The sequence below is a fragment of the Arabidopsis lyrata genome (assembly GCF_000004255.2).
Source record: "Arabidopsis lyrata subsp. lyrata unplaced genomic scaffold ARALYscaffold_4, whole genome shotgun sequence".
In the NCBI taxonomy this organism is placed as follows: domain Eukaryota; kingdom Viridiplantae; phylum Streptophyta; class Magnoliopsida; order Brassicales; family Brassicaceae; genus Arabidopsis; species Arabidopsis lyrata.
In genome coordinates this window covers 19,494,519-19,521,034 of record NW_003302552.1, presented here as the reverse complement: position 1 = coordinate 19,521,034, position 26,516 = coordinate 19,494,519, and the positions used below count along the sequence as shown (strand labels likewise).

Here is a 26,516-nt window from a genome sequence, read left to right as displayed (position 1 = left end):
ATGTGGCCTGCTTATTTGCGGGTTTAATATATTTTCCCAAATCTGCCCCATAGTGAGATGATGTGGGCTCGACCCGCGGTTTTTGACCTATTTTGACTGCTCTAATTCCCATGAATCGTCTAATTTTAGAATTTTAAAATACAAAATTCTATTTTGTAAATCATAATTAATACGATGGGTATATTTATAAACAATTTTACATTTTCTCTACAATTCGTTATTATGAATATTTATAAGTATACTACACGATTCGTTCTACTAAAAACACACACAATATTAAACGCAACGTATGTAAACCAATATTCTCCCGCGGTAGACCGCGGGTCCGATCCTAGTGTATATATACAAGAAGATTATGTACGACACATTGTAACATGGAATTTGATTTTTCTTTGGGTAATATTAGTGAATAGCCAAATAAAACACATAAATTAGGAAACTAGCAGAGAGAAAGGTTTTTGTCGGAAAACAGCGATGGACCCACGTTGTCAGAGGATGTGAAATAATAAAACCATCCTCCGTTTGTTTTGAGATCAACAGTAGGCGAGATTGTTTCGTGAGATTTTTCAAAATAGCACGTAAGATCTAAATTTCACATGTTATATTTAACTAAAAGACATGCTATGGAAAAACATTGTTATGGAAAAATTAAACTTGAATAGAATATTTTTTTAAAGAAATAACATGTGATCTTTATAAAAACCGTGAATTACTAGAAAATAAGAATCTTTTTTTAAAGAAATCACATGTGATCATAATAAAAAACGTGTATTACTACAAAATAACATGATAGAGAGATATTAAACTGGATAGAGTGTTTTTTCAAAAAATATCATGTGCTCTTTATAAATAACGTGTAATACGAAAAAATAATATTATAAAAAAAGATATATTATTCTATCACATGTAATTCGAGAAAAAAACATGTTATAAATGGCATGTACGTAATAACATGTGTTTTCCGACATGATCCGACAAGTGACTGTAACTCATGGCTATTTTCTTAATTATCCTCAAAAATTTGGCTATTTTGTACATATTCTCTTTTTTTTTGTGCATTAAGAATTTTGTTTTTCTTAAGAAAAAAGTTCCATACAAAAAATGATTCAAAACCATTACAAACTTAATCTAAGTAGAGAAAAAAATGATGGTCGAAATGATTGAAAAACAGAGGTCACATTAGTATCAAACTAAACACACACAATCGAAAGAAAACTACTTGGGCCTGATGGGGTTTGTCCGGCTCGGAAGACTATAGTGCTTGTTGGAGTTGATGTAATTAAGCAGTTTCTCTTTCTCATTTGGTTTCTGTCAGTTTTCTTTCCCATGATGGAAAGGAAAAGCAAAAAAAAAAAAAAAGAAGTATTATGGACTGTGGTGAACATCAAATGTTGATGTTATTGAGTATACATTTTCATTTATATTGTTGACTCTTTCTATAGAAGAGGATGAATTTTCATATTCCATGTTTCATTATATGTAATTGACATATTAAAGATTATGTGATTATACGAATTTCGAACTAACTTATATACTCGGGGTTTTAGGAAATACAGCACACAATCAAATCTATCTTCAACGTTTTCATGAAATAATACTTCATTTATGACAAAATTCTCTGTACCATTTTGACAACTACTGGCTTTGTCTTCTCCAAATACTTTGTTTTCAGCATGATGGTGTTCATCACTTATATGATGGTGGTGACAATGACATTGTACATGCCCTTGACCATATAAATCGTTGGAGAAATATATGTCCTTTTATATTCTTTTGTCTTGTTGGACCATTGTTTTTTTTTTCCTTTTTTCTTTCATCAGATTAAGTTATGTAAACCTTTTTGTTCACAGAATTTCTTAAATGAGCTTTTCTTTTTCCTCAAGAAGAAGATTACATAGCAGAGCTAATCGCTTGCCTAGAGCCTAGGGAAGAAAGACAAATGAAGGTGCAGTGTATTCTAAATTAGCAACATCGACCGTTAATTCTTATTGTGGCCTAAAGTCTCGACCATTGTGTCTTAAACCCATTTCAAATCCAAACCCAATAGTTTTAAACCAGTAATCAAACTTGCATGGGATTCACTTTGTTTATCTTTTTGGACAATTCACAAGTTTATCTCTTAAGTTTCTGACCCTTTTAACCCTTGGGATGAACACCTCTTCCAACCTCACATCAACCTAACCGTTCATGTCTATCAACTTATGATCCAATCGTCGAGTCAATAACATGTCCAAAAATATTAGGTTTCACAACTTAATAATCTCTCACTTGGACACTAATCACAATCATATCTTCCCATATACGATGGTGAATCCGATACTTAAGTCTAGAATTCCAAATGATGTTGCACACAACCACATTTTACCATATATTACAACATTTCTCAACATTTTTGTTGGATTATGACTATACGAATTCGTCTCATGCACTGACACTCCATACTCCAAAACTAATCTAACGAAGTGATACCAAATTAGTTTATACTTTGTTTGAGCATGGTAAACCGGAATTTTTTACCAAAAACTAAAAGACACTCTTAACTATCACCCTTTCTTTGCAGCGATGATCGATAAACGTCCGCCCGATCTTCAGATCAAAGATATAAATTAGACTCCAGAACTCAATAGTGTTTTAAGTGAGTTAATAACCAATTGAACAACAATCCAATCCACCAACTTTTCAAAATGTCAACCCCTCCCAAAATACAATTGCCAATAATGAGCTTAAAAATAATATTTTTCTTAGAATATTTAAGCTTAAAATCATTTCTAAAACTAGAAATTTAGTATGTTACCTAATCAGTAGGTACTTAATGACAGATTAAGACCTAATAATTTGAGGAAACCTAATTTCCAATTGAAATAAACTTAATAGTTAGGTCTCTATAGTTTTCAAATTTAATAATCAGATTCAACAAAGGTCTTACCACTCCGAACACTATTTATGGTTCAACAAACGGGATTATAATATAATAAACTCAAGATCATTGATCAATTTCGAGTAAGTCGTGTTTCAATGGTTGAAGAATATATAACATATTCCATTCAAAACTCTGACAATCTATTCTATTAATTGGGAAGGATTAGATAATAAAGAACCTTATTTTGGTAAAAATATTACGATGAATGCCATTAGAATTTTTGCATTCCAAAAATAAACAATAAAATCGTAAAAGGGTAAATCTGATAATTTGAAAGACATAAACACGCGGATCTTGGGCTTTTGGGTCGGATTCATGGCTTTTGGGGCGGATAAACACGCGGATCCGGGGGATCCTGGGCTCCAACTATTCGGTTGGGAATTATCGAATGTTTTTATTGGAGATTTTCTGAAATTATTACCGAAATTAATGCCAAACCAAAAATGTTAGTTATGATTTAAAGAGATTTCAATAACAACGAATCTAATTAATTTCCAATAGTAAAGAAGGATAATTCATAACTTTAGTAAATATTCAAACGAAATCATAAAATAGTTAACAAAATATCCAAATCTGAGGGTTGATATCAATGCGATATGATTTCAGTTATTAAATTTTCCAAATATAAACATAACTTTATATTCTAATCCTTTCAAATCGAGCATATACCTTGAATATTAATTCAAGATTCGGATTCGCAAATATATCATTTTGATTTTAAGGTCTAACCCTAAAAATAGTTAGCCGACCTTATTTTCCTATAAATAGTTAAGTGGACTACCAACCATTTTCACTTATCATTCAAAATTTTCGTAATCTTTTGCTCTTCATTTCACATTTCTAATAATGGCTGGAAATCTTGGTATCACTAATCTTTTAGGACTATGGTTTTTGACCGAGATTTACTGTAAGAGATAACATTTTGTGTTATCTAGCTTCTTGGTTTGGAGTTTTCCAAACTTAATGTGCTCATTTGTATTTCTTTCTTTCGTGTATTGTAGGTGTTACTCTCATAGGAGACATTTTGTTTATGTGTAGATTTCCAGCTTTTGGATCTACTTTGAATGGTAAGTTGAAGTTAATAATAAAAAAAAAAAAACATTTTGTGTTTTATCAAACTCTGTTTTACTAAAACGACAATTTTGTTCTTTTTGTGTTTACATTTAAAAGCTGGATTTGACGAGAATGTTTCCACTGTTGGTGTTAGTACTCAAATCATTTTGAGTAGAAGAAATGTTGTTGCTTTTAATCTTAGAGACTCTATATTTTTATAAAACTTTTCGAACAAAGTATTTTAGTTTTTTATTTTATTTTTTGAGAATCTGAAACCTTATATTTAAAACAGCTTAATTTTGTTTTTCCTAAAATTTTTGAGATTCTTTAGCCATATGAAGTTAACCATTTCATTTACAGGAAGTAATAGAAATGATTATTGCATATCAAACGATAGCAGAATTTTTAGTACTTTGCATCTCTTATTTATTACTCTGATTTTAATATAGTGGGGCAAAACAAAGTATTCTATATGAAGTTAACACAATTAGACTCAATAACAATAGGTAAATATGCAAATCTAAAAAATAAATGTGTATAAATTACGATCTCACTAACCTTTTACATAAGGATTTCTTAATAGCTCTAATGACAAAACGTGATAGCCTCCTCCATATTCTTATGTTACTCGCAAATGAAGCTTCACCTGAATACATTTAAGTTTGTTTAATACATGATTAGGATGATTTGGTAATAGCTATTGTTTTCTAATAACCATATCAATTTTTTTCCCTATGTTTATACTCTTCTTCTGCGAACCTCATTATATTGTAGTAAATTAAAATCTATGTAGAAACTTCACTAATTACCACTCTTATTAGGTAACATATTCTACTGTTAAAAATCAACGGATTTCAGAAAAATAGCAAGTTACACAAGAAAATTTAATGTTCATCTTGGTTTGGTAGATAACAAGTTAAAACTACAGGAAAACAATTCGCATTCTGTGATAAAATACAGTAAAAATATATATATATATATATATATATATATATATATATATATATATATATATATATATTCGATTGACAATACTTACCCATCGAAGATCTAGCTTCTTGACAGTCCTTGGCGAAGATCTCTATTCAAACTTTTTAAGAAAATCACATAATTGAATCGACATATTAAAAACCAGAAAAGGTATAAATCTGATTCAATAATAAGCTTACCTCTTTAAAGAATTCACAATTTGCAAAACACAGAGTATAAACGGAGACGATATAGCTGAATTATATGAGAATTTCGGAATTGATTCTTCGATCAAACCATTTTCCCCTTTTTGTTCGGTGAGTTTTTGTTTAGATAAGACACGATTGCTCTAAAAAATAAAATGCATGTCCAAATAAATAAATTTAAATTCATTGATAGACTAAATATTAATATATGTATACGAAAATATTAAATGGGTTAAACGAGCCTTTATAATTGGGTCAACATTACCATTATACTCGGCCCAGAAACAAGTTTTTTTTTGTATTCACTATTGGGTCAGTAATTTACATTTTCGGTTGAAAATGTTTTTTGAAGTACCAAATAATAATTTATAAATAAATATATTGCATTATCAAATATTTAATTTACAAATTTTAGAATATCATATTCTTCCAAATTTTAACATTTCTATTATAACTCTTACACGCATACCTTCTCCAACTGTTCAAATTTTAGGTATGCACCAAACTATATATTAAAATTAAACACAAACTTTTATGTAAATCTAACACTAAATAATTTTTAAAACTCAACTTTCAATTCTAAATTTAAAACTAATCAAACATAAAATAAAAACTTACGCACCAACTTATCTTTAAAACCTAAACATAATTTTACAATTATTATGCTAAGTTTATGATATATATGCTATTATATAATTCACTATCACAACAAAAATATATGTTTATACTTAATCGAAACTATATAAAAATACATTAATAAAACATTTTTCCCGCACGAACTTATTGACTATAACTTAGAAAACTATTGACTATAACAATACATATGGTCAATAAAAATATATTCGTTCTGCATATATTGTGATTTGAATTTTTAAAAACGGAAAGATAAGATTCAATCATTGTAAAAAGTGTGTTTTCAATGTCCCACATTGCTAAGAAATTTTGACAATGGCTCAGAGTCATCTATATAAATACCAAATGATTTGAGATTAGAAGGAGTATGAAACTTGACTTATCAAGCGTACAAACTTAAAAAAAATTATTCGGGTTCTTGAGGCTCCAATAAAAAGACCCCAAGATTTTGTAATTACCATAAGGATCGAATACGAGTAACGGTTATAATTGTCAAACCCTAAATGTTGTATACAAAAATATAAAATATTGTATACGAAAGAATATTATGTTTTCTGATAATATCTTTTAATCTGTTGAACCTATGCTATATATGTCCAATACGAAACGTATTATCACATCCTACTTTCTTTTTTTACCATCCAAACTCCAACTATTTTTTAATACATACACTACAAACATACATTCTTACACACATGATACCTATGTTTACCATACATTATTTTCCAATTATAACATCTCTCTAATATATTCACAATTAACGTAATCATGTCAAGTTTGTTTCCCCAACAAACACACACAACCTAAATACATTAATTTTTTAATTCATAAAATTCTATGTTAACATAACCCCGGACGTACGTCCGGGTCCGATCCTAGTATAATCTTAAAAAAACAAACAAAAAAACATTGGAATAATCATTGAGTAACACATTACAAAAAATAAAAAATAGAAGAAGAGCAGAGAGAATCCTTAGGCTTCAAGCGATAGAAACAATTGATAACACATTAGGTACCAGTCCAGATGTCATGTCCCGTCACTGAAAAAATTTCTCATCAAAATAAACTTTTTTTTTTTTTTTTTGAGCTTATGAAAGTTTCCAATTTAACCGATCTCAAAGCTCAATAATTACACTCAATGCCACTCCTCTTCACACTTTCTCTCTTCTCTCTCCCAATTCCTCCTCAATCTCTCTCTCCCTCGATCTCCCAAAATCTCTCTCTTTCTCTGTTAGGTTTTTATTTTCTGCTCCTGGGTTTTTTTCTCCGTTAACTGTAGTTGGGCTAGGGTCTTGAGCTCCGTTCCTCGACAATGGCGGTTTCTTTGAGAAGAAAGCTCGTATCTTCTTCCTTCTATTAAAAAAAAAAAGTTAACTTTCCCCTTTTTTCTTCTTCCTTTCTACTTAACTTACAAATGGGAAATTTCTGAAAAATGTGTTGCAAGTTAAGCTTGTGAAAGTTTCGATTTTTCGTTTTGGGTTCTTCAATTTTTTTTAAGTTTATAGACAATAATTTAACTTTTTAGATTATAGGTCCGTTGGGAGTAAATTGGAAGCTAAGTTAGTCTCTCTTTGATCTGTTGTAAGTTTGGTGAGCAATGAATCGAAGTTTTAGGGCAAAAGAGTCTCTTTTGCTGGATTCAGCAGAGAGGCAAAGGCAACAGCTTAGGGCTTCTATGATGGCTGAGAAAGATGAAGAGCTTTCTTTGTTTCTTGAGATGAGACGGCGTGAGAAAGAGCAGGATAATCTCCTTCTTAACAATAACCCTGATGAGTTTGAATCTCCATTAGGTATGTAATATGTTTTTTTCTTTCTAATTTTGTGGAATCATGTTTCTGATTTGGTCTAGGAGGTTGATTAGTTCTTGATGGGGTTTGGTTTGTTAGGTTCAAAGCCTGGAACTTCACCGGTGTTTAACATCTCAAGTGGTGCTCCACCACCTCGGAAGACAGCTGCTCCTGATGATTTTCTTAATTCTGAAGGCGATAAAAATGACTATGAATGGTAACTTTTTTTTTATCTCAATTTTTCGTGTTGCGACGCTATGGTTCATAATTTCAGTATGTGAACATATTCACCGGTGATGATTTGAATTTTCTCAGCCACCTTAAGTGCAACCGGTTTAAGTATTCTTTGTGATAGTATAGTGTTTTTGAAGTGATATATATATGTGGTAGTATTGTTGTTAATTGATGTATGCAACCTCGTAGTTTTGTTTCCTTGGAATTGTGCTGTTTCTTCACATTTCATCATTGTCTATATAAGGCATGTGTTGCATCTGATAGACTCGAATTTGGCGTCAGAATTTGGCACCCTTTGTTTGCAAGGTGGGTGAGTCTTGCACTGAATCCTTATCAAGTGTAGAATTTTGCTGCGTTAACTGTTCATCATCTTTGTGAATGAGGCAGCATATCTGTTATCTCTTTTTAGACATTCATATGCTTTCTTGAACAATGTATTATCTGTTTATCATTTCCACCCTAACTTCTCCTTGTCTTTCGAAGGCTTCTGACTCCTCCAGGTACTCCTCTATTTCCATCGCTGGAGATGGAATCACATAGGACTATGATGAGTCAGACTGGTGATTCAAAGAGTCGCCCGGCTACATTGACTTCTAGGGTAAGAATGTTATTGCTTAGTGTTCTGACCTTTTTTATCAACTCCTGGATACTAGATAAACAGCCTAAAGTAGTGCAACCAGTGTTAAAATAAAGCTTTGCTGATATTGTTGTTTTGAACCGCCACTACTGGTTAACCTGCCGCATCAGTCTGTGATGTTTACATCTCAAGTTTCATGATTTTCACTAGTAAATTGGATTTATACTTAATTGTTATGTGTGATGTTGCTCTGGATTTTTCTTAGAGTAGCGCATTTTCAGTAGCATAAGTTTGATACAAGAAATACATATCCCAAATCAGATTCTTGTATTTTCAGTAGCATAATTGTTCGATCTCTGAACTTTTTTTATATTTGGAATCACTTCGTTACGGTAACCTATGAATTATTTGTTGTAGCTGGCGAATTCCTCAACAGAGCCTGCTGCAAGGAACCATCTAACATCTAGACAACAAACTTCTTCTCCTGGATTGAGCTCTTCAAGTGGAGCAAGTCGAAGACCTTCATCGTCTGGAGGACCTGGATCAAGACCTGCCACACCCACTGGAAGATCATCAACACTGACGACAAATTCAAAATCCTCAAGGCCTTCAACACCCACTTCGCGAGCTACTGTCTCCTCAACTACTCGACCTTCTTTGACTAATTCTAGGTCCACAGTATCTGCAACAACTAAGCCCACTCCTATGAGTAGGTCAACTAGTTTATCATCTAGGCTCACACCGACTGCATCTAAGCCGACTATTTCAACTGCTAGATCTGCTAGTTCAGCAACTAGATCTACCCCCAGCACCGCCACAAAATCTGCAGGTCCTTCAAGGTCCACAACACCTCTGTCAAGATCTACTGCCAGATCTTCAACACCAACTTCAAGACCCACACTTCCTCCATCTAAAACCATATCAAGGTCATCTACACCAACTCGCCGTCCAATTGCTTCTGCAAGTGCTACAACTACTACAGCAAAGCCCACAATATCCCAAATTAAGCCTTCTTCTCCAGCGCCAGCAAAGCCTATGCCAACACCATCTAAGAACCCTGCTTTATCTCGTGCAGCATCTCCTACAGTGAGGTCAAGACCATGGAAGCCATCAGACATGCCTGGTTTCTCATTAGAAACTCCTCCAAATCTAAGGACAACATTACCCGAAAGGCCACTTTCAGCGACAAGAGGCAGACCTGGAGCTCCAAGCCCTCGTTCTGGTTCAGTTGAGCCAGGGGGTCCTCCAGGAGGAAGACCAAGAAGGCAATCATGTTCACCATCAAGAGGAAGAGCACCAATGTACTCTAGTGGTAGCTCTGTTCCTGCGGTTAATCGTGGATATTCCAAAGCCAGTGACAATGTTAGCCCGGTGATGATGGGAACAAAAATGGTGGAGAGAGTAATAAACATGCGGAAACTTGCTCCTCCCAGATCAGATGACAAGGGTTCTCCTCATGGTAACTTGTCTGCAAAGTCTTCATCACCAGACAGTGCAGGATTTGGAAGAACGCTCTCCAAGAAGTCCCTTGATATGGCAATAAGGCATATGGTATGTACCTCTCTCTCTTCTCTGTTCAACAGTGGTGGGAATTGTGTTTAACTGATGATCAAACGTTTTGATGAAAACAGGACATACGTAGAACTATTCCAGGGAATCTGAGACCACTAATGACGAACATTCCAGCATCATCAATGTACAGTGTGAGGTCTGGACATACACGTGGTAGACCGATGAATGTTTCAGATTCTTCTCCTCTGGCAACAAGCAGCAACGCAAGCTCAGAGATCAGTGTCTGCAACAACAATGGCATTTGCTTAGAGGCAAGTGAAAAGGAAGACGACGCAGGCAGCGAGAGAGGTTGCAGGTCCCCTGCAAGCTTACAAGGGAGATGAAGGAAGAAAGAAAAGAAAAGCCTTTTGTAAAACGTTCACCTTTGAGAATCTCTTTTCTTTATTGTTTGTGAGTTTTTATTATCACACGAGTTTGATGATGATGATATGTGAAGTAGCGTTTTGACGTTTTATGTAAACCTCTCCACTCTCGTCTCTACGTTTTAACCCTAAATTGGATGATCCTTTAACAGATTGGTTGAAGATATTAACCACTTTTCAATGGTAACTGACTGAATTCAAACATAAAAAGTTATCATTCCAATATGACATAATTATGTTAATAACACACATGACCCATAAGATCTCTCAGCTGTTTATAACACATAATGAAATGCAAAGACCGAATTCACACAAGATGTAAGCAATGAATAAGAAAACCAAAGAGGTTTTTAAGCAGCAGTAACCGCCTCAGTGGGCTTGGTTTCGAGAACATTCTTTGGAGGAGCAGCCGCCTCATCCGATGGAGGTTGAGAAGTGAGCTTCAGGTGAGAAGGTGGGTTGTGTTTGAGCTTCACCAATATTTGTCTCATTCTTGTTAGATCGGTTGGCTTACCGGGCTTTGGACCTTGAATCACAGAGATTGATGGCTTCTTAGGGTCTTGTTGCTCTTTCTTTCCTCTTCTTTTCTCTATTGTTGGAACCTCTTTAGGAACTAGCTCTGCTATTGCCTTCCAGTAATTCTTGCTGGATTCCGCGTAGAACTTCTCTTGGTTCTCCAGATACAGCTTAAGTGTTAAAAGACAAACAAAACACGTAAGCGAAAGTTTAACCAACACTGTAACAATGCAATACGCAGCTAAAAAGTTACCAAAGATCACAATTAACTACAACAAGTAAAACATATTAGATCATCTTAGGAAGAAATCACAAAACTGACAATGCATTAAGATAATCAATCACAGTTGACTTAAGACTAAGATGGTCAAAGTTTGAAAATCTTAATTTCAACAAGCCATTGGACTCTTCCATTGACCATTCACCACAAACCACATGACAACAACACAGATTGAGAAAAGAAGACACCTTTTCCTTCTCCCTGTTAGCTGCTTTGTTGTTTTGACAAGTTACTTCAATCTTCTTATGGAACTCTTCTTTGTATTGATTAGCTTCCTCAATAATTTGCTTCAACAATTCCTTTTCTCTCTTCTCCTTCTCTTCAAGTTGAATTGCATTATGTCTACACATAAACATAAAGCCATATCAATAAATCAGATCTATACAAGCATTACAAGCTTAAGGATCAACATGTTATTGCAGAACATACGACTTGAGCAATAAACTCTAAGCAAGAGCCACAGATCCGATCTAATAAACTGATTACTTCTGAGAACAATGGACACTAACTAGCAGACAACTTCAAATTTACAAAATTGTGAATCAAAATCCAAAATTGAAACTCTCAGATTAACAAAGAGATTCTCAGTTTTCTACACTAAAGGTATCCACTTTATCGATTTTATTCAGGAAGAAGTAAACCTAAATTAACAAAGATCAAAACTTTGAGTAGATCTAACCTTCTCCATTCTCTAAGAGCAAATCCCTCATCTGATTCCATCTCCGACGGTGGTGGCAAGATAGGACCGTCGTGTTCACCGTTGGATCCGAAGACGCCGTCACCGTTCGAGTAAGCACCGTAGTCAGAAGAAGGCGCTGCAAAAACATCGTCGACGGAGTCATCGACTTGGACTGAGCCGTCGTAGGCTGAGAAAGAGTCAATGGCGTCAAAAGAGCCTGAGACTGGAACAGACTCAGACGCATCATCGTTGAGTATGACGAAGGAATCGTCTTCAAAGACAGACATCTCTTCGAACAAAAAAAAAGCAGAACGAACGAAGAACTCGCGACTCTCTCTTGTTTGTCTTTTCAAGCTTGGAAATGAAAATGGCAAAATCTGTAATAATAACGCAGATTTGTGTTTTTTTCTTGTATTTTTTCTAATGGGCCTTTCTTCCGAGCCCAAATATTTCTAATTCATCACGAGTACTCCGGTTTAGTTATGGTTTAGGTTTCAACCGATCCACTATTCTCAATCTCAATCCTAGACTTACAATGTTCCAATTCATAGCTCTTAATCTACTGAAAATTTGAAAGAAACTTGTTATTCAAATTCAAACCTTATTTTTCTGTGTTTCATGACCTAATTCATAAAGTCTCAAATCTATTTGGCACAATGAATTGATCGAGAATCTCAAAGAATCGGAAAATTTTTAAAATGACGAAAACTATCATGCCAAGGAAAGTTGATACTTTATTTGCATGTAAAGAATACCATTACCACTACAAAGAAAAGAACAAAATGCATCATGTTTTCACGTTACTCTAAAGTAGAAGAACACTTTTGGAATCAAATTATCATTTATTTATAGTGGAAAATTGTTAACAACTTGATATCCTCTATAGCAGAAATCATTTTTAAAATTGCCTTTCACACAAATATAGTAAAGAAAGACTAAGAGAGAGTGAGATGGATTCTAACGGTGGATTTCATGAGGTGGAAAAGGATGGTAAACTGTTTTTGGTATACCATCACCCCAAATATTGTCCCATACCCGAAACACAGACCCTAACCTCCCCCACCGACCTTCCTCTTCAACCTCTTTTCTTATGCCCTCGTATAAGAAAATATACCATCAACTCATCCACTTTTCTGCTCAATTCTTCCCCCGAGTACGTCTTCCCTACAACAACGGATTCCAATGATCATCATGTACTTCCTTTGTTTTGGTGCAACAATAAAGAATTTGATGCTGATGGTGGGTGCGACATATGCGGAGGCTCAAATTTCGGCACAGACTATTACTTCTGTAACAACTGTGATAAAAAATTCCATAGAGAATGCGTCCAGTCTCCTCTTAAAATCAAACACCCTTACCACCCTGAGCATTCTCTCCAACTTTACTTTCTTCCTCTAACTGATATTGAGTGCTTATGTTGCCGAAGAAGAGCAATGAGGTTAGTTTATCATTGTACCATATGTCAGGCTTATATGCATCCAACATGTGCGATGAAGCCAATACCCTTTATTATAGACCCACCAAAACAGCATATCCATCCTCTCACCTTTTTCCCGAGACAAATAGGTTTAACTTGTAACGTTTGTGGTTTGTCCAGAAAAACTTATCCCACCTACGTTTGTTTAAGATGTAACTTTGTAGCTCATAATGATTGTATGAATTTCCCACACATCATCAAGATATCACGTCACCACCATCGTATCTCCTTCACTCTTTCTTTTCTATCCAGAGAACGGTTATGTGGAGTTTGTCGTCAAAGTGTTAATGGTGATTACGGTGCATATACTTGTGACAAGTGTAATGATTATGCCGTTCATTCAATATGTGCTACAAGGAAGGATTTGTGGGATGGAAAAGAACTCGAAGGTGTACCAGAAGAGGATGATATTACAGAAAATGTCAGGCCGTTTGAGATGATATCTGAAGGAGAAATACTTCATTTTCTTCATGACCATCCTCTCAGGCTAGAGAGCATCAAACTTTTTGACGAAAATAAATTTTGTCAAGCGTGTGTCCTTCCTATCTATGAAGGTAACTTTTATTCTTGTGTGGAGTGTGAGTTCATCCTCCATGAAAATTGTGCTAAGGCTCCCCGTAGAATCCAACATGCCTTACATCGTCATCCACTTACATTGAAGGCTGTCGATGTAGATTATTCCTATTGCGATGCTTGTGATCGTAGATATAGTGGCTTTTACTATGGGTGTTACAAAGATGAATGCCGGTATACTCTAGATGTAAGGTGTGCTTCAATTTCTGAGCCGTTTGATTACAAAGGTCATGAACATCCCTTGTTCCTAGCTTTAAACCCAGAAGTAAAACCCATATGTCATGTATGCAAAAGAGAATGTCAAGAACAATTAAATTGCATCCAATGCGGATGCAATTTTATTGTATGTTTCAGATGTGTTACCTTACCATACAAAACAAAATATAAGCATGACACACACTTTCTCACAATTTCATATGGTGAAGAAGTACGCGAGAAAGATTGGTGTGAAGTATGCGAACAGAATTTAAAAGATACGGGCACAAAAGTGTTCTATTGGTGCAACGAGTGTTACACTACTTTTCATATCGAATGCGTATTAGGAGAAGACCCATATATGAAGCTTGGTAAATATCCTGAAGATTCGGGTGGGAAGTTTGAAATTCTTGGCAAATGCAATATTTCTCGACCATTGTGCTATTATTGCAAGAAACGTTGTCAGGGGAAAATATTTAAGAGAGATAACAACATAGCATGTTCTATGATATGTCTTTATGAGATAGAGAATTTGTAAAGATGTATGAGCATTCAACCTCTTTTAAATAAAGCGTAATTTCTCCTTTTACTTTCAGTTTGACTTCTTAAACAGTTAAGCGTGGCTTCGATGATTTTAATAGAAAAAGCTAAAACACGCAAGAAATCATGGAATCAAGGTAGAGATAGAAACATGGTAGAAAAGGTAATGTAGTAAAGAAACAACAAAACATCAAAATTATTGAATTTTAAAGGGGAAAACTATCTATTTTCCAATGATATATAGCACTAGATAGATAGAGCTCAAACTATGGTTCCCATAAAACATACTTGTAATCTTATTATATCTCCCAAAGACACAGACGTTAGTTTAATCGGTGAACGACCTAAACCGATACAAAACCACCTAAAACCAAAATAATAATCTAGCTCTAAGGCTCTAAGCGAGGAAGACATCTGATTCCGTGTTGTGACTATTCGAGTAAGAAATTTGATGTCTTTAATTTCTGTTTTAAGGAGTTGAAAATATCATCAATTAGTTTGACATCAGATGGAGAATGGAGAGAGAGATGACTCTCCCTTCCTCATTCATTTTAAGTTTGGATTATATGCTCAGGTTGTTATTTTGGTTGGGGCAGGTAGTGGAGTGATATGCGTTGAAGTGAAGATCCTAAAACACATTCAAAGTGAAGTTTGAAAACAAACTGCAAACAAGAAGCATATGAGATGGCAAATGCATTGCTCAATAAATAGTCAATGTCAAAGCATCACTACAATGCCGCTAGACTTTAAAACTAAACAAGTCACTGAAACCTAAACCTGATTTAAGGACAAACGATCTGAAACTAGAGAACTGCATTTACACATTGTTTTGCACTTCACAGCAGAGCCTTTTAATGATAAATAAAACCCGCCATTCTCTCCACTCTTTATGTACATCTCAAAACAAAACAGTGGAGACTCAATGGTTTACCTAAACCAACCAAATCTTCTTTGGTTCTCAAGAGTATGTCTGCGTCTGGGACGGAGACTGAGATGGAGACTGAGCCTGAGCCTGAGTCTGAGACGGAGACTGAGTTTGAGTCTGAGATGGAGACGGAGACTGAGTCTGAGTCTGAGATGGAGACTGAGCCTGAGCCTGAGCCTGAGCCTGAGCCTGAGTCTGAGATGGAGACTGAGTCTGAGTGTTAAAGTCGTCACCACCATTACCTATAGACTGAGTCGGAGGCTGAGACTGTTCTTCCCCAGGTGGTGTGGCATCTTGGTTATTCCTGTCTCTGTTTCCGCTAGGCCGAGGTTTCGTAAAGTACTTGTCAATGAATTCTTCAGCGCGGTCAGGGTATTTCATCATCAAATAGTTGTTGAGGGATTTTCGGTATGAAAAGTCCTGTTTGGCCCCATCAGTTGAGACAACAAAGAAGCACCTGCTGTCTGAGAAGATGGTGTGCTTATCAACCTACATTGTTGTTCAACCAAGAATTTCACATCAGGCATAAGGCTAAGTAAGCTTCAGAAGAGAAGCTAAGTTTGTCAAGGAGAATGCTGTTTTACCGTGATGAAATCAACACCAGAACCGAGCTTTGTCTCTTTTTGGGGATGGAAGTTCAAAATCTTCTCCAGGACAAACGTCTTGTCATCATCAGAAATTGGGTCTCCATCAGGGTACCTTCATTGAAAAAACATAGTTTTAGAAAGATGAAGCATAACAAGTAGATGGAATGTTAAACAGCATAATTAATTATACATAGAACTGGAAATTGTATAGACTGAGCTTAAGAACTAGAAAGGCATACGCAGACGGATGCATTATTTTCCTGAGAGTCCTCATGACTGGCTCAACATCTGAGAGCAGCTCTTGCTCCTCAGAGGTGAATGAGTCCAAGCGCTGTCTCGTTGCTGTAAACATGGGAGCCAAATTATCCTCAGATCTAGGTGGCCTAGGAGTATGGTTCCTCTTTCCTTTCCAGTCTGCACCACCACCATTGGACCAGCCACCACTAGATGGAAATTTCTTGGCTGGATTTCCCCACTGGATTCTCTCTTTATCATCCTTATCTCTACTTTTGGTCTCCTTCAAGGAAACCCACGGGTTTTCATCATCTTCATTGGCATCCTCGTTTGCTGCAGTGGGAGTTGGCTGTCCCCAAGAACCCCAAGCAGCAGCACCTGATTCAGTTTCAGAAGTCTTTTTGTCCCTAGAACCCCAAGCAGCAGCATCTGATTCAGTTTCCGAATTGTTTTTGTCACTAAAACCCCAAACAGCAGCATCTGTAGATCCCCAAGCAGGAGGACCTGATTCAGTTTCCGATCTCTTTTTGTCCCAAGTACCCCAAGCAGCTGGACCTGATTCAGTATTCGATTTCTTTTTGTCCCAATTACCCATAGCAGCAGGACCTGATTCAGTTTCAGAATTCTTTTTGTCCACGATACCCCAACCAGCAGGACCTGATTCAGTTTCCGATTTCTTTGTATCCCAAGCACCCCAAGTAGAAGGACCTGACTCAGTTTCAGGTTTATTTTTGCTCTGAGAACCCCAAGCAGCAGGTTCCGAGTCAGTTTCCATGTTCTTTTTGTCCCAAGAACTCCATGCAGCAGCACCTGATTTAGTTTTGTCACTAGAACCCCAAGTAGCACCATCTGACTCAGTTTTCGAGCTCTTCTTGTTCCAGGGACCCAAAACACCAGCACCTGATCCAACTTCAGAATTCTTTTTGTCCCTAGAACCCCAAGCAGCAGCATCTGATTCCGTTTCCGAGTTCTTTTTATCACTAGAACCCCAAACAGCAGCATCTGTAGAACCCCATGCAGCAGGAGCTGATTCAGTTCCCCCGTTCTTTTTGTCCCAAGATTTGTCTGAACCAGATTTGTGTCCCCAAACGTCAGAAGTTGGCTCATTATTTTCTGGGACAATAGAATCCGTCTGAGCTGGTCTTGTTTCCCAGTTTGGTGTTGTATCTGCATCATCATCCTTTGTCTTTAAGCCCCAAGCAACCCCTGAATCTGACTTGGAAGATTCTTGAGCATCTTTTTTAGTGTTCCAACTAGACCAAGCATCTTCCTTCTCAACATTTGTAGTCTTTTCCCAATTAGACTCCGGGTTTGCCTCACCACCTGTATTTTTTGAGACTCCCCACTCTGAACCACCACTGCAACCATTGTCCCATGAAGAGCTTTTCTCCCAGTTGGATTCTGATGGCTTGCCTTCGTCATGTAAATTTTGGAACTCGGCACTGTCCTCAAACTTGGGCTCTCCAAGAGCAGAGTCTCGCTCGGGCGATTCAGCCCATTCAGCCATTTCTTCCTCTGTAACATCAAAACCAGGGGAAGAAACATATGCATCTGCATTTGTCGTGGATCTGACCATTTGGAGAAAGCTGTACACATCTGTTTCTTCTTTATCATCTAGACCAGTCTGCAAATAAGTTGACAGTAAATGTCATCAAATTGCATAACAAACTTATATGAGAAAACCTCAGTCAATTGGTATGATTTCCTCTACCTCTTTTTGGTTCCATAGGAGCTCAAACTGTGAACCTGTACCAACATCCACGCGTTTTCCCCAAGAACAAGACCCAACGACTGTTGACAGAGAATCTGTATGACATTTCTCAGCCGCTTTCTCAAAACATCTTCTTGGTGTCTAAAAGCGCAAAAAGTAATTCCTGTTATCATGGACGGCCTGTATATAGTCTGAGAAAATAATTTGCATTAGACATTAAAGGATCGAACAACTAACAATCAGAGTTGCTTCTGTGAATGGAGCCTTGATGTTTAAGGATCGGGTCAAAGCTTTGTAACCTCCAGAATTGAAACCCAACATATTCCCTGAACAAGTCATGTTGTTTGCTAGGAGAATGATGTGTTCTTTCAAAACTCCTTTGGAGACCATTCTCACTGAAGCTGATAGACGCTGCAAATCAAATCAACATCTTACATTTAACTTCCTTACACAAACAATGAGCAAATATGATACCAAACATGAAATATGTAAGAAGTATCATGACTTAAGTGTAAGATCCAGTGCACGGATCACGTTTTAAGTTATTAAGTACCTGTACTGCTTGCTCAAAAGCACAGGATAACCCAAGCAATTCTTGCACTTGTTTTATAGAATAAGGGATTGACCGTTTTGTGTCTATTAGATGAAGCACTGAAAGACATGCGTCTATCACAACCCTCCATGCATCACCACTTTGCTTGACAGCAGATTTTTCAACAGTGACATCCAAAACCCATTCCCCTCGGCGGGATGCATGACAATTCCGGATCCACGTTGTCATGTCTGAACTATTCCAGATTATATTTGCTGAGCAAATCCGTGGGTCACCTGCTCAGTTTAGATACAGGAGTAACATCAAAAACATTATCTAGAAATCTTACTAAAACATAGGCTTTCTTTATAGTAGCACAGAATTTCGATCACAACTTGGGGGAAAATTCAATCAGACTAGTTGAGAAAATATTTTGGTTCATTTAACTTCTGGCAAAAAAGCAAAATTTCGCAAGCCATATAACTAGAAAAATTTGAAAGGAAGACTATCATATACACTGCACCCCCATCAAAGAAGAAATCGACGGGTAGGGAAACAAGAGAAATATACAAAAATGAAAGTGTTATTCAAATACCTTTGATCACTGTTTCCAGCAGAACCGGGTAAATTGTATTGCAAAGAACATCAAGAGTTCTTTCTAGATCAGGATCGGTGGCACTGTAGGAGAACATCAAACAAGGCATATCTGAATCTTTTCTCCCACAAGGATCTTGGAAAGAGCAGCACTCACTGTTCATTGGAGATAAATCAATTATAATCTGGTAGCTAGACACGTGGACAGTACAATATGAAGAACAAAAATGATGGAAAGAAGATAACTGGAAAGGTAGAAATCAACATCAGACTTGCTTTCTGGATAAATTCTGCATAACATTCAACAAGAGACGACATCCAGAGGAAAAGCAAATCATTGTACAAACCTGACAGACAAACTTGTTCTCTTGAAGTCATCAGTAGCTTTCTTCTTTTTCTTTTGTCCTAGTGAATTAATTACATCCTCACACTTTTGAAGTATATCCTGCATACTGATGTTCCAATCTTGCAACAATGTCTAGTAAACCAAAAACACCAATTACACAGCAAGAAAAGGATAATAGTAAAGTGTTTCTATGATATGTAGAGGCTTCCAGAAAGATTTAACAGTAAAGGAACCAGAATTCAAACCTTATCAAGATGAATATGGCCATGTAGGCATGAATCGATTCCAAATATTTCTGATATAGTTTGTTGCTTTCTGTATCTGCATGCAATTAAAGAGAAAGCAGATGGCAAAGAGGTTTAGTAAAACCAAAACAAAAAACACAAACACTAAAAAGAGCAACATAAGTTACTAAAACCCAATTCTTACTCGACTAGGAATTCCACTGCAGTATCTTTAAGACTAACTTTCTTCAGCTTGTTCCTGACTGTGTAAGCAGCATTTTCCTGGCAAAACCTTTTTCCACAATGGCATTCATTTAGATAAAGAATTACGCGCCGATCATTAGTAGTGTTTTGGAAATTGACTTTGCAGAGCAGAACTTCCTGGGAAAAGGACAAATACAGAAAACAGTTATGCAACAATACGGATGATCAAAGCTGTATCAGGAAGCAGCTCTGATATTGCTATACCTTCATTTGCTCCCATGATGAATTACTATTAGCAGTAGAATCAAGCACTGCCTTATACGCAGGATTTGACATGGCAGTAGCTGCCAATACTCCAACAGGTTCTCCCGCTTCAAACAGACCTTGATGTCCACGTTCAGAATCAACTCCATATGTGAACTGGACGACTGAGTTACTACAGGTGTTTCGTACAGTTCCATCGTTTGTAATCACGATATCCCGAAGAACAGCCATCAGGTTCTTAAAGAGGGTTCCAGGCTCAGCTAACCCCCTTGAAGAGCGAACAATTACCTCCCTAGCTGCAATTGAATGAGCCATCTCTTCATACGGATCCAGCCCATGAAAGAAGCAGCCCTTCACTATTCCAAAATCACCAGATGAAGAAATCCTGCCATACTTTCTCTTACAAAAGAGGGCCATGTCCTCTACCAGAGTCTTCGTATAGAACTTCTTCTTGTCAGAAAGCTGAAGACCCAAGAAGCCTGTTTGCTGCACCAGCTTGGTGATTGCTGAGTTACTCTTGATGTCAATCAAGTTCCGCATGGAATATGACTTCAGCATAAAGTTAGCAGCCACTTCCTTCACTTTGTGGAGGCTGTTCTCTAGTTGCAGTTCATCTCTATATGATAATCTCAAGCGAGACACCATAGGTGAAATCTCTCGGATTATTAGGTTGTGAATTACATCCATGTCTGCCCTGGACATGGATAAGTCTTCCAAACTTACACTAAAGCCCTCAGCAAACAGACTTTCCATCAATAGAGGCTGCAGTGAATCAAAGAATCCAAGTGTCTCCTTTGGACCCTTCTCCAGGAAGATTGAAGTTACAATTTCATTGATGATGGATGCCATCGCGTCAACCCCGAAATCAAACTTCAGCAAATCACTTCCATCAACCATGAATCTATCTCCTTTGCAGCTCAGACGCTCTGGAAAGGCAAGCTGTAAAATCTGAAAAACTGTCCAAGCTGGGCCAGATTTACTGGACTTCCTTAGTGCTGGTGGTGGCAGAGTCAGAGAGCCATACATAGCTAACTGTTGAGCAGTTGCCTTGTCCAGAAACACCCCCTCCAGCATTACCCTCAAAGATAGTAAAGAATCACAACCCATCTGCAGAATCAGCTGTCCAGTATGCGAGCTAAGCAGTTGCTTCTCCACAGAGAAAAGCTCCATAACCTCTGCCTTAGCACTAAGTGACTGAGGGTAGAAGAGATGGACACAATCACCATCAAAATCAGCACTGAGGGGGCTACACATCAGAGGGTTAATCTTCACGGTGTTGTCTTCATGAACATACACCCGAAGCGCTTGAAGAGAATGTTTATGGGTTGTCGGGGGTCGGTTGATGAACACAACATCCCCATCAATGACCCTGCGATGAACAACCTGCCCGGGTTTAAGCACAGTGTGCCCCTTGGATCCATCCCTTAAAGAATAGGTCGTGGAACCTTGCGTATAACTCAAACACAACTTGTCGTCTACCAACTTTTGTAGATAACCTATATTGTGGACACTAACCCTTTCCTCAAATGTGATTCTCTGCGCAATTTCTATTGGGATCCCTACCTCATTCACGTGTCTGTAAGCATCTCCAGTGATGACGCTACGGGAAGAGAAACCTGAACCCTTTCGGATGAAAAGTGTCCTCATTTTTTGTGTCCAAGCTTTTGAAGATGAACTATCCGAGATCTTAGACACCCCGTATCTCATATCAATGTTTCTTGCAGCTTTTGCAGTACCCCTCACCTGCAGATAGGTATCCACCACTCTAAACATGTCATTGGCTTCAGCCTTATGCGATTCAAAGTTTGTCTCGCCAGACCTAGAGCTTTTTATGGCTATCACTTTCTTAAGGACATCTTTTAGCTCAATTCTGGAAGGATCCTGAATATAAGAATGACACAAATCCAGGGGTTACAACACAAGCCAAAGCATTCAATAAACTCAACACTATTATTTTAGTTTCAACTTACCACTGACATGGAGCTGTAACCATCAGAAACATCTGGCACTGACAAGCAGTTAGGCGGGACAGGAAGATATTCTAATATGTATCCTTCTTGAGGAATATGTCCCTTTGCTGTGAGTTTCTTTCTTGTTTCTTCGGGGATCCGTCTTAAAATTTCCTTTACCTATTTGTTTTCCCAGCATATGGAAAAGGATACGGAAAGTACATAATCATCAGTTTCCAGAAAGAAAATATCTTCTTGATAGAGAATGATTCCAAATAAACAAAAAGAACGTAACCATAAAATCCTACATAAACAGAAACATAAGCACGCAGAAGAAAGTAAAGACCTCTCTTGCCAGCAGGGGTCGCGTATAATCGCTTCCATAGCGATAACCATATCTTTCCAGGAAATTCCAGCAACCCGCCTGCAGTCTTGACCTAGATGGGAGCTTCAGTTCTAGATATGAGGCACCATCTGATGCTCTATCTCTGATTGAGATTTGCGAAGCTTCCTAATAAAGTAATTTAGTAGTTAAAAATCCAAGACATTCAGCAATAATAACATCCAAAATAACATATAAGCAGTGAATGTTTCATGATGTCACGAAAATACCAATAGCTACTGCTTCACAAGCATTGATTAATGTTACTTTCACTGAATGGATCAAAAGAAGCACAATAACTATTTAGATTTGAATTACCACGTTTTCTAACATGCAACTAGTTGAAGGAAAACTTAGACATCTAACTAAATGCTGAACCAGGGTCCCATAAGAAACATCTATCAACTTGCTTTTCAGGTAAAACTTAAAAGAAACAATCAGAATGTAGATGCCATTCCTCACCTCACAACAGACACCCAATAAGCGATCCGCCAGACCACCACTTGTGCTCTGTACTCAAAAAGGTGAATAAGATTGGTCGAGATTTTATATGGTTTATTCATGTGTGGATCACATGGAATTTAAGAAAACTCAATGAGGTAATACCTTTGCCTTCTTTATCTTCAGACATTTCAAGCACAGAAGGCTCAGCATTTGTTTCAACTCATTAACATGAGCAGGATGGTATATTGGCACTGGAAGCTGAATATAACCAAAATGACCTGAAAACGTAGAAACAAATATCGGCATCTGAAGAAGTATTCCAACAAACGATGTAAGAACAAAAACATAGCAAATACGGAACTGGATTACCTTCACATTTATCTGGTTCTGTCGCACCGCAAGATTCACATTTACCAAATTCAAGAGGTAACCCCAAGAATGAGTTAGTGAGTTGACTGGGATGATTGATTGCGGATCCACTAATTGATGCTATACACTGCAAGACAGAATTACAGTCCAGTGAGAAATGGAAGAGTGACAGAGGATATATTGCAGAACAAGATTTATATGCAAAAGTGTAGCACTTAGCATTACACAGAGCTTGAGTACAATTATAGTGAAATTTAGTGCCAAGTTAACCAAAACATAGAGGGTTTTAGCTATTCGCAATCCTTAGTTCTGTATAACCCATGATAAACATTGATGCAGAACAAAATGGATCAAGTCCAGAGAGTATAACTCTTATAACTTACAATTTCATGGTGAGTTGCAAGAGCAAATTTGATTCCAACAATCTCTCCTTCAAGAATCTCTGATGAAGATTCTTCCTCCATGACAAACCCTAAAAATCGAAAACCAGACACCAGCAAAACCGAGTTAGCTCTTATCAGATGTAAACAAACAGAGAAACAAAGACGTTTGAGCTCACTAACTTGATAAAAACCCATAAATTCCCAAAGAAAAATCAAATCTTTGAAAAAAAAATTGAAGAACAAGTTCTCAAATCTGTAAAAGAAACAATTTTTCTACTCGTTTACACAAAATCGAAGCAGTAGTAACACACAGTGAACCAAAAAATCCGAAATTTCAAACCTAGAGTAACCTACATTTGAAACCACAACAAACCCACTACGGAGAAAAAACCCCCAAAACACGGCGCAGTCATGATCGAGCTTTTTCCCCCGAAAAACATCGAAAGATAAGAGTTGGGTATGACGAAAATACCTAAGAATCGACGATTCAGCAGCGTATTTGACCCGTTTTGGTTCCTGAACCAGAGAAGAAACGAAACAACGGGAAACAAGGGTTTTTGCAGGTGAAAAGAGGGAGAAATCTGAGTGAGAGTGAAAATGGCGGACTTTTTCTTTAAAGAGAAAAACCCCAGAAAGAAGATTGCCAGAGAACAATTTTGGAGTGACTCTTTTTTTTCTCTCTCACAAAAATCTTTTGTTCTTCACTCTTCTGCTTCCGTCTTTAAAACCCACATTGCATGCAAAGGGAGAAAATTTTCAGTTTCCTTATTAATTAAACTAAAAGGTATCAACTTTAATTTTTCTTCTCTTTATTTGGGATTTTAATCTAGTCCGCCCCCTGGGCTCAAAATCGATTCCATTTAGCCCCCGTAATAAAATTAATATAGTTAATAGTTTATTTTAGTTCAGAAAAATAGTAAAAGACAAATAAAACAAAGAGTTTTCATTTATTTACGACCCAACCAGTCAGTTGGATCTAGCTCCATCTAACTTTTGGATCTTTTATTCCTAAAATCAAATTCAAACCCTAATTCCCAAATCACTTGTTTTTTTCTTTCTACGACTCTTTCTTCTTCTTCTTTTTTTTTCTTCTTCTTCTTCTTCTTCTTCTTCTCTCCACGACTCTTTCATTTTCTCTCTTCTCTAGATTCCGTCGAGACTCTTTCGTCTTCTTCTTCTTCCCTCTTCACTCGTTTCTATCGATCCAAAGATCCGTCCTCTCTCTTCTTCTCCGTGAGAAATCCGCCCTGAAATCGAGGAATCCGCCGTGAGAACTCCCCGTGTCTTCTCTTTGTAAGATTTCATTTGTGTGATCCCTAATTTCGATTGATTGTGTTGGATTTATTAGGGTTTGATTTCTTCCGATTTATTCCGATTTGAGGGTTTGGTCTGTAATTCTCTTTGATTTTGTTTGAAACAGATCTATTTTGAATGGAATTTCATTTACAATTAGGATATTTAATGATTACAATTCGGATTTAAGATTACGAAATAGGATTTGAATTACCATTCGGATTTGAAATTGAGATTCCTTGAAATTGTCTCTTAATATCCTCGGGTAGGGATAGCCAATGTGACTAATTTTCTGTGTTTGTATTGCAGAAAATAGAGATGGATACGAGTATGTTCGGTTCGTCTTTTGGTTTCTTAGGTTGATAAATAGAAGGAGAAGGCGAGGGAGCATGAGCAAGAGAATGAATATGAGAAAAAGAAGGAGAATAAGATTTGGTGGTTGAGTTTTTAGATACAATTGTGTTCAGTTTGTCTTTTTGTTTCTTATGTTGATGTATAAATTTAAGTGTTTAGGTACAACTGGTACGCTCAGGTACAACTATGTATCTGGGTTTATGATTTTTTGATAAAAAAAAACTATCCAATTATGTATGAATCTATGAATCTTAATCTTAACATCTTTATGTGTGAATATAATCTAAGGGTTTTGATCCAAAAAAAATTAAATATATAAATTTTCTTAAATATCTGACAAATATGTATGTTTCTAAGGATTTTGATTCAAAAAAACACAAAAAAATAATGAAATATCTGAAAATATCTCAAAATATCTGACAAATATCTTACCTGGCGCCGTTATTTTAGAAAAAAAATAATTAAATAGTAGCACAAATTTGCTCATAGTTGTACAGTTGTACTCGGTTGCACATTTTTGCTCATAGTTGTACAATATAGAGAAATTAGTAATTTTAGTTGTTATCAACTCTAAATTAATTTTTGTGGGTGGAACCGATGGTATTGTCTCATCAAAATACCATTACTTTGTATTAGTGTAGTTATATTTATCAAAATACAAGTATTTCAAAAATTTAAAAATTTTTAGTTCAAATCTACAAAGTAACCATGGAAGTATAAGGTTGTTAGTGTATGAATGTGAGATTTTGTGATAAGAATTTCATTAATTTAGAAAAATATGATTTTTTTTGTCAAAAACTTCTTGTGTAGTTTCATTACCACCGAGTATGCATTTTTTAAGATTTTTTAATTTGGTTTTACATTTTCATATTTTATAAAATTCTGAAAATTAAACAATGCAATAGACCTTAGTTGTACGGGTTGTACTTAGTTGTACCAAGACAGAACAATTTAATTTGTATAGATACGACAAAGAAATCAACTAGAGTTGTACCTGTTAAAACTTAGTTGTACGAAAAAGAACAAATAAGTTTCACAACCAAAACCAATACAAACAACATCGCTTCTTAAATCATCCTAATAATGGCACTCATAAATCAACCTTGGTCACCCTCATCGTCCCATCAACGTCCATTGTTACCATCATT

General features: G+C 36.5%; 4 protein-coding genes and 2 long non-coding RNA genes across 6 annotated transcripts; 3 read left to right on the top strand and 3 right to left on the bottom strand.

The window, feature by feature from the left end:
- Window positions 1-3,072: 3,072 nt before the first annotated feature.
- Window positions 3,073-5,314, bottom strand: LOC110229402. The gene is made up of 4 exons (XR_002332817.1): window positions 5,143-5,314; window positions 5,013-5,063; window positions 4,532-4,619; window positions 3,073-3,328 (listed from the first exon to the last, which is right to left on the bottom strand). It is a non-coding gene; the product is annotated as an uncharacterized LOC110229402 (long non-coding RNA).
- Window positions 5,315-6,794: 1,480 nt separating this feature from the next.
- Window positions 6,795-10,464, top strand: LOC110229231 (flocculation protein FLO11). The gene is made up of 5 exons (XM_021028961.1): window positions 6,795-7,571; window positions 7,668-7,785; window positions 8,286-8,400; window positions 8,797-9,930; window positions 10,011-10,464. Exons 1-5 carry the CDS (start codon window positions 7,379-7,381, stop codon window positions 10,272-10,274), a joined length of 1,824 nt encoding a protein of 607 aa, XP_020884620.1. The 5' UTR covers window positions 6,795-7,378; the 3' UTR covers window positions 10,275-10,464.
- A 37-nt stretch (window positions 10,465-10,501) lies between these two features.
- On the bottom strand, window positions 10,502-12,212 carry LOC9315907 (clathrin light chain 2). Its single transcript, XM_002879794.2, has 3 exons — window positions 11,789-12,212; window positions 11,298-11,451; window positions 10,502-10,999 (listed from the first exon to the last, which is right to left on the bottom strand). The coding sequence occupies exons 1-3, from the start codon at window positions 12,073-12,075 to the stop codon at window positions 10,664-10,666; spliced, it is 777 nt and encodes a 258-aa protein (XP_002879840.1). The 5' UTR covers window positions 12,076-12,212; the 3' UTR covers window positions 10,502-10,663.
- Window positions 12,213-12,296: 84 nt separating this feature from the next.
- On the top strand, window positions 12,297-14,622 carry LOC110229230. The gene has a single exon (XM_021028960.1). It carries the CDS (start codon window positions 12,739-12,741, stop codon window positions 14,569-14,571), a length of 1,833 nt encoding a protein of 610 aa, XP_020884619.1. The 5' UTR covers window positions 12,297-12,738; the 3' UTR covers window positions 14,572-14,622.
- A 627-nt stretch (window positions 14,623-15,249) lies between these two features.
- On the bottom strand, window positions 15,250-24,452 carry LOC9315906 (DNA-directed RNA polymerase V subunit 1). The gene is made up of 18 exons (XM_021028959.1): window positions 24,194-24,452; window positions 23,722-23,810; window positions 23,339-23,465; window positions 23,132-23,247; window positions 22,988-23,035; window positions 22,490-22,654; window positions 22,165-22,323; window positions 20,195-22,075; window positions 19,932-20,107; window positions 19,748-19,823; window positions 19,504-19,634; window positions 19,158-19,312; window positions 18,584-18,858; window positions 18,268-18,441; window positions 18,031-18,171; window positions 16,325-17,943; window positions 16,083-16,197; window positions 15,250-15,987 (listed from the first exon to the last, which is right to left on the bottom strand). The coding sequence occupies exons 2-18, from the start codon at window positions 23,800-23,802 to the stop codon at window positions 15,532-15,534; spliced, it is 5,895 nt and encodes a 1,964-aa protein (XP_020884618.1). The 5' UTR covers window positions 23,803-23,810; window positions 24,194-24,452; the 3' UTR covers window positions 15,250-15,531.
- A 389-nt stretch (window positions 24,453-24,841) lies between these two features.
- LOC110229524 lies at window positions 24,842-25,650 on the top strand. The gene is made up of 2 exons (XR_002332921.1): window positions 24,842-25,014; window positions 25,324-25,650. It is a non-coding gene; the product is annotated as an uncharacterized LOC110229524 (long non-coding RNA).
- Window positions 25,651-26,516: the final 866 nt, after the last annotated feature.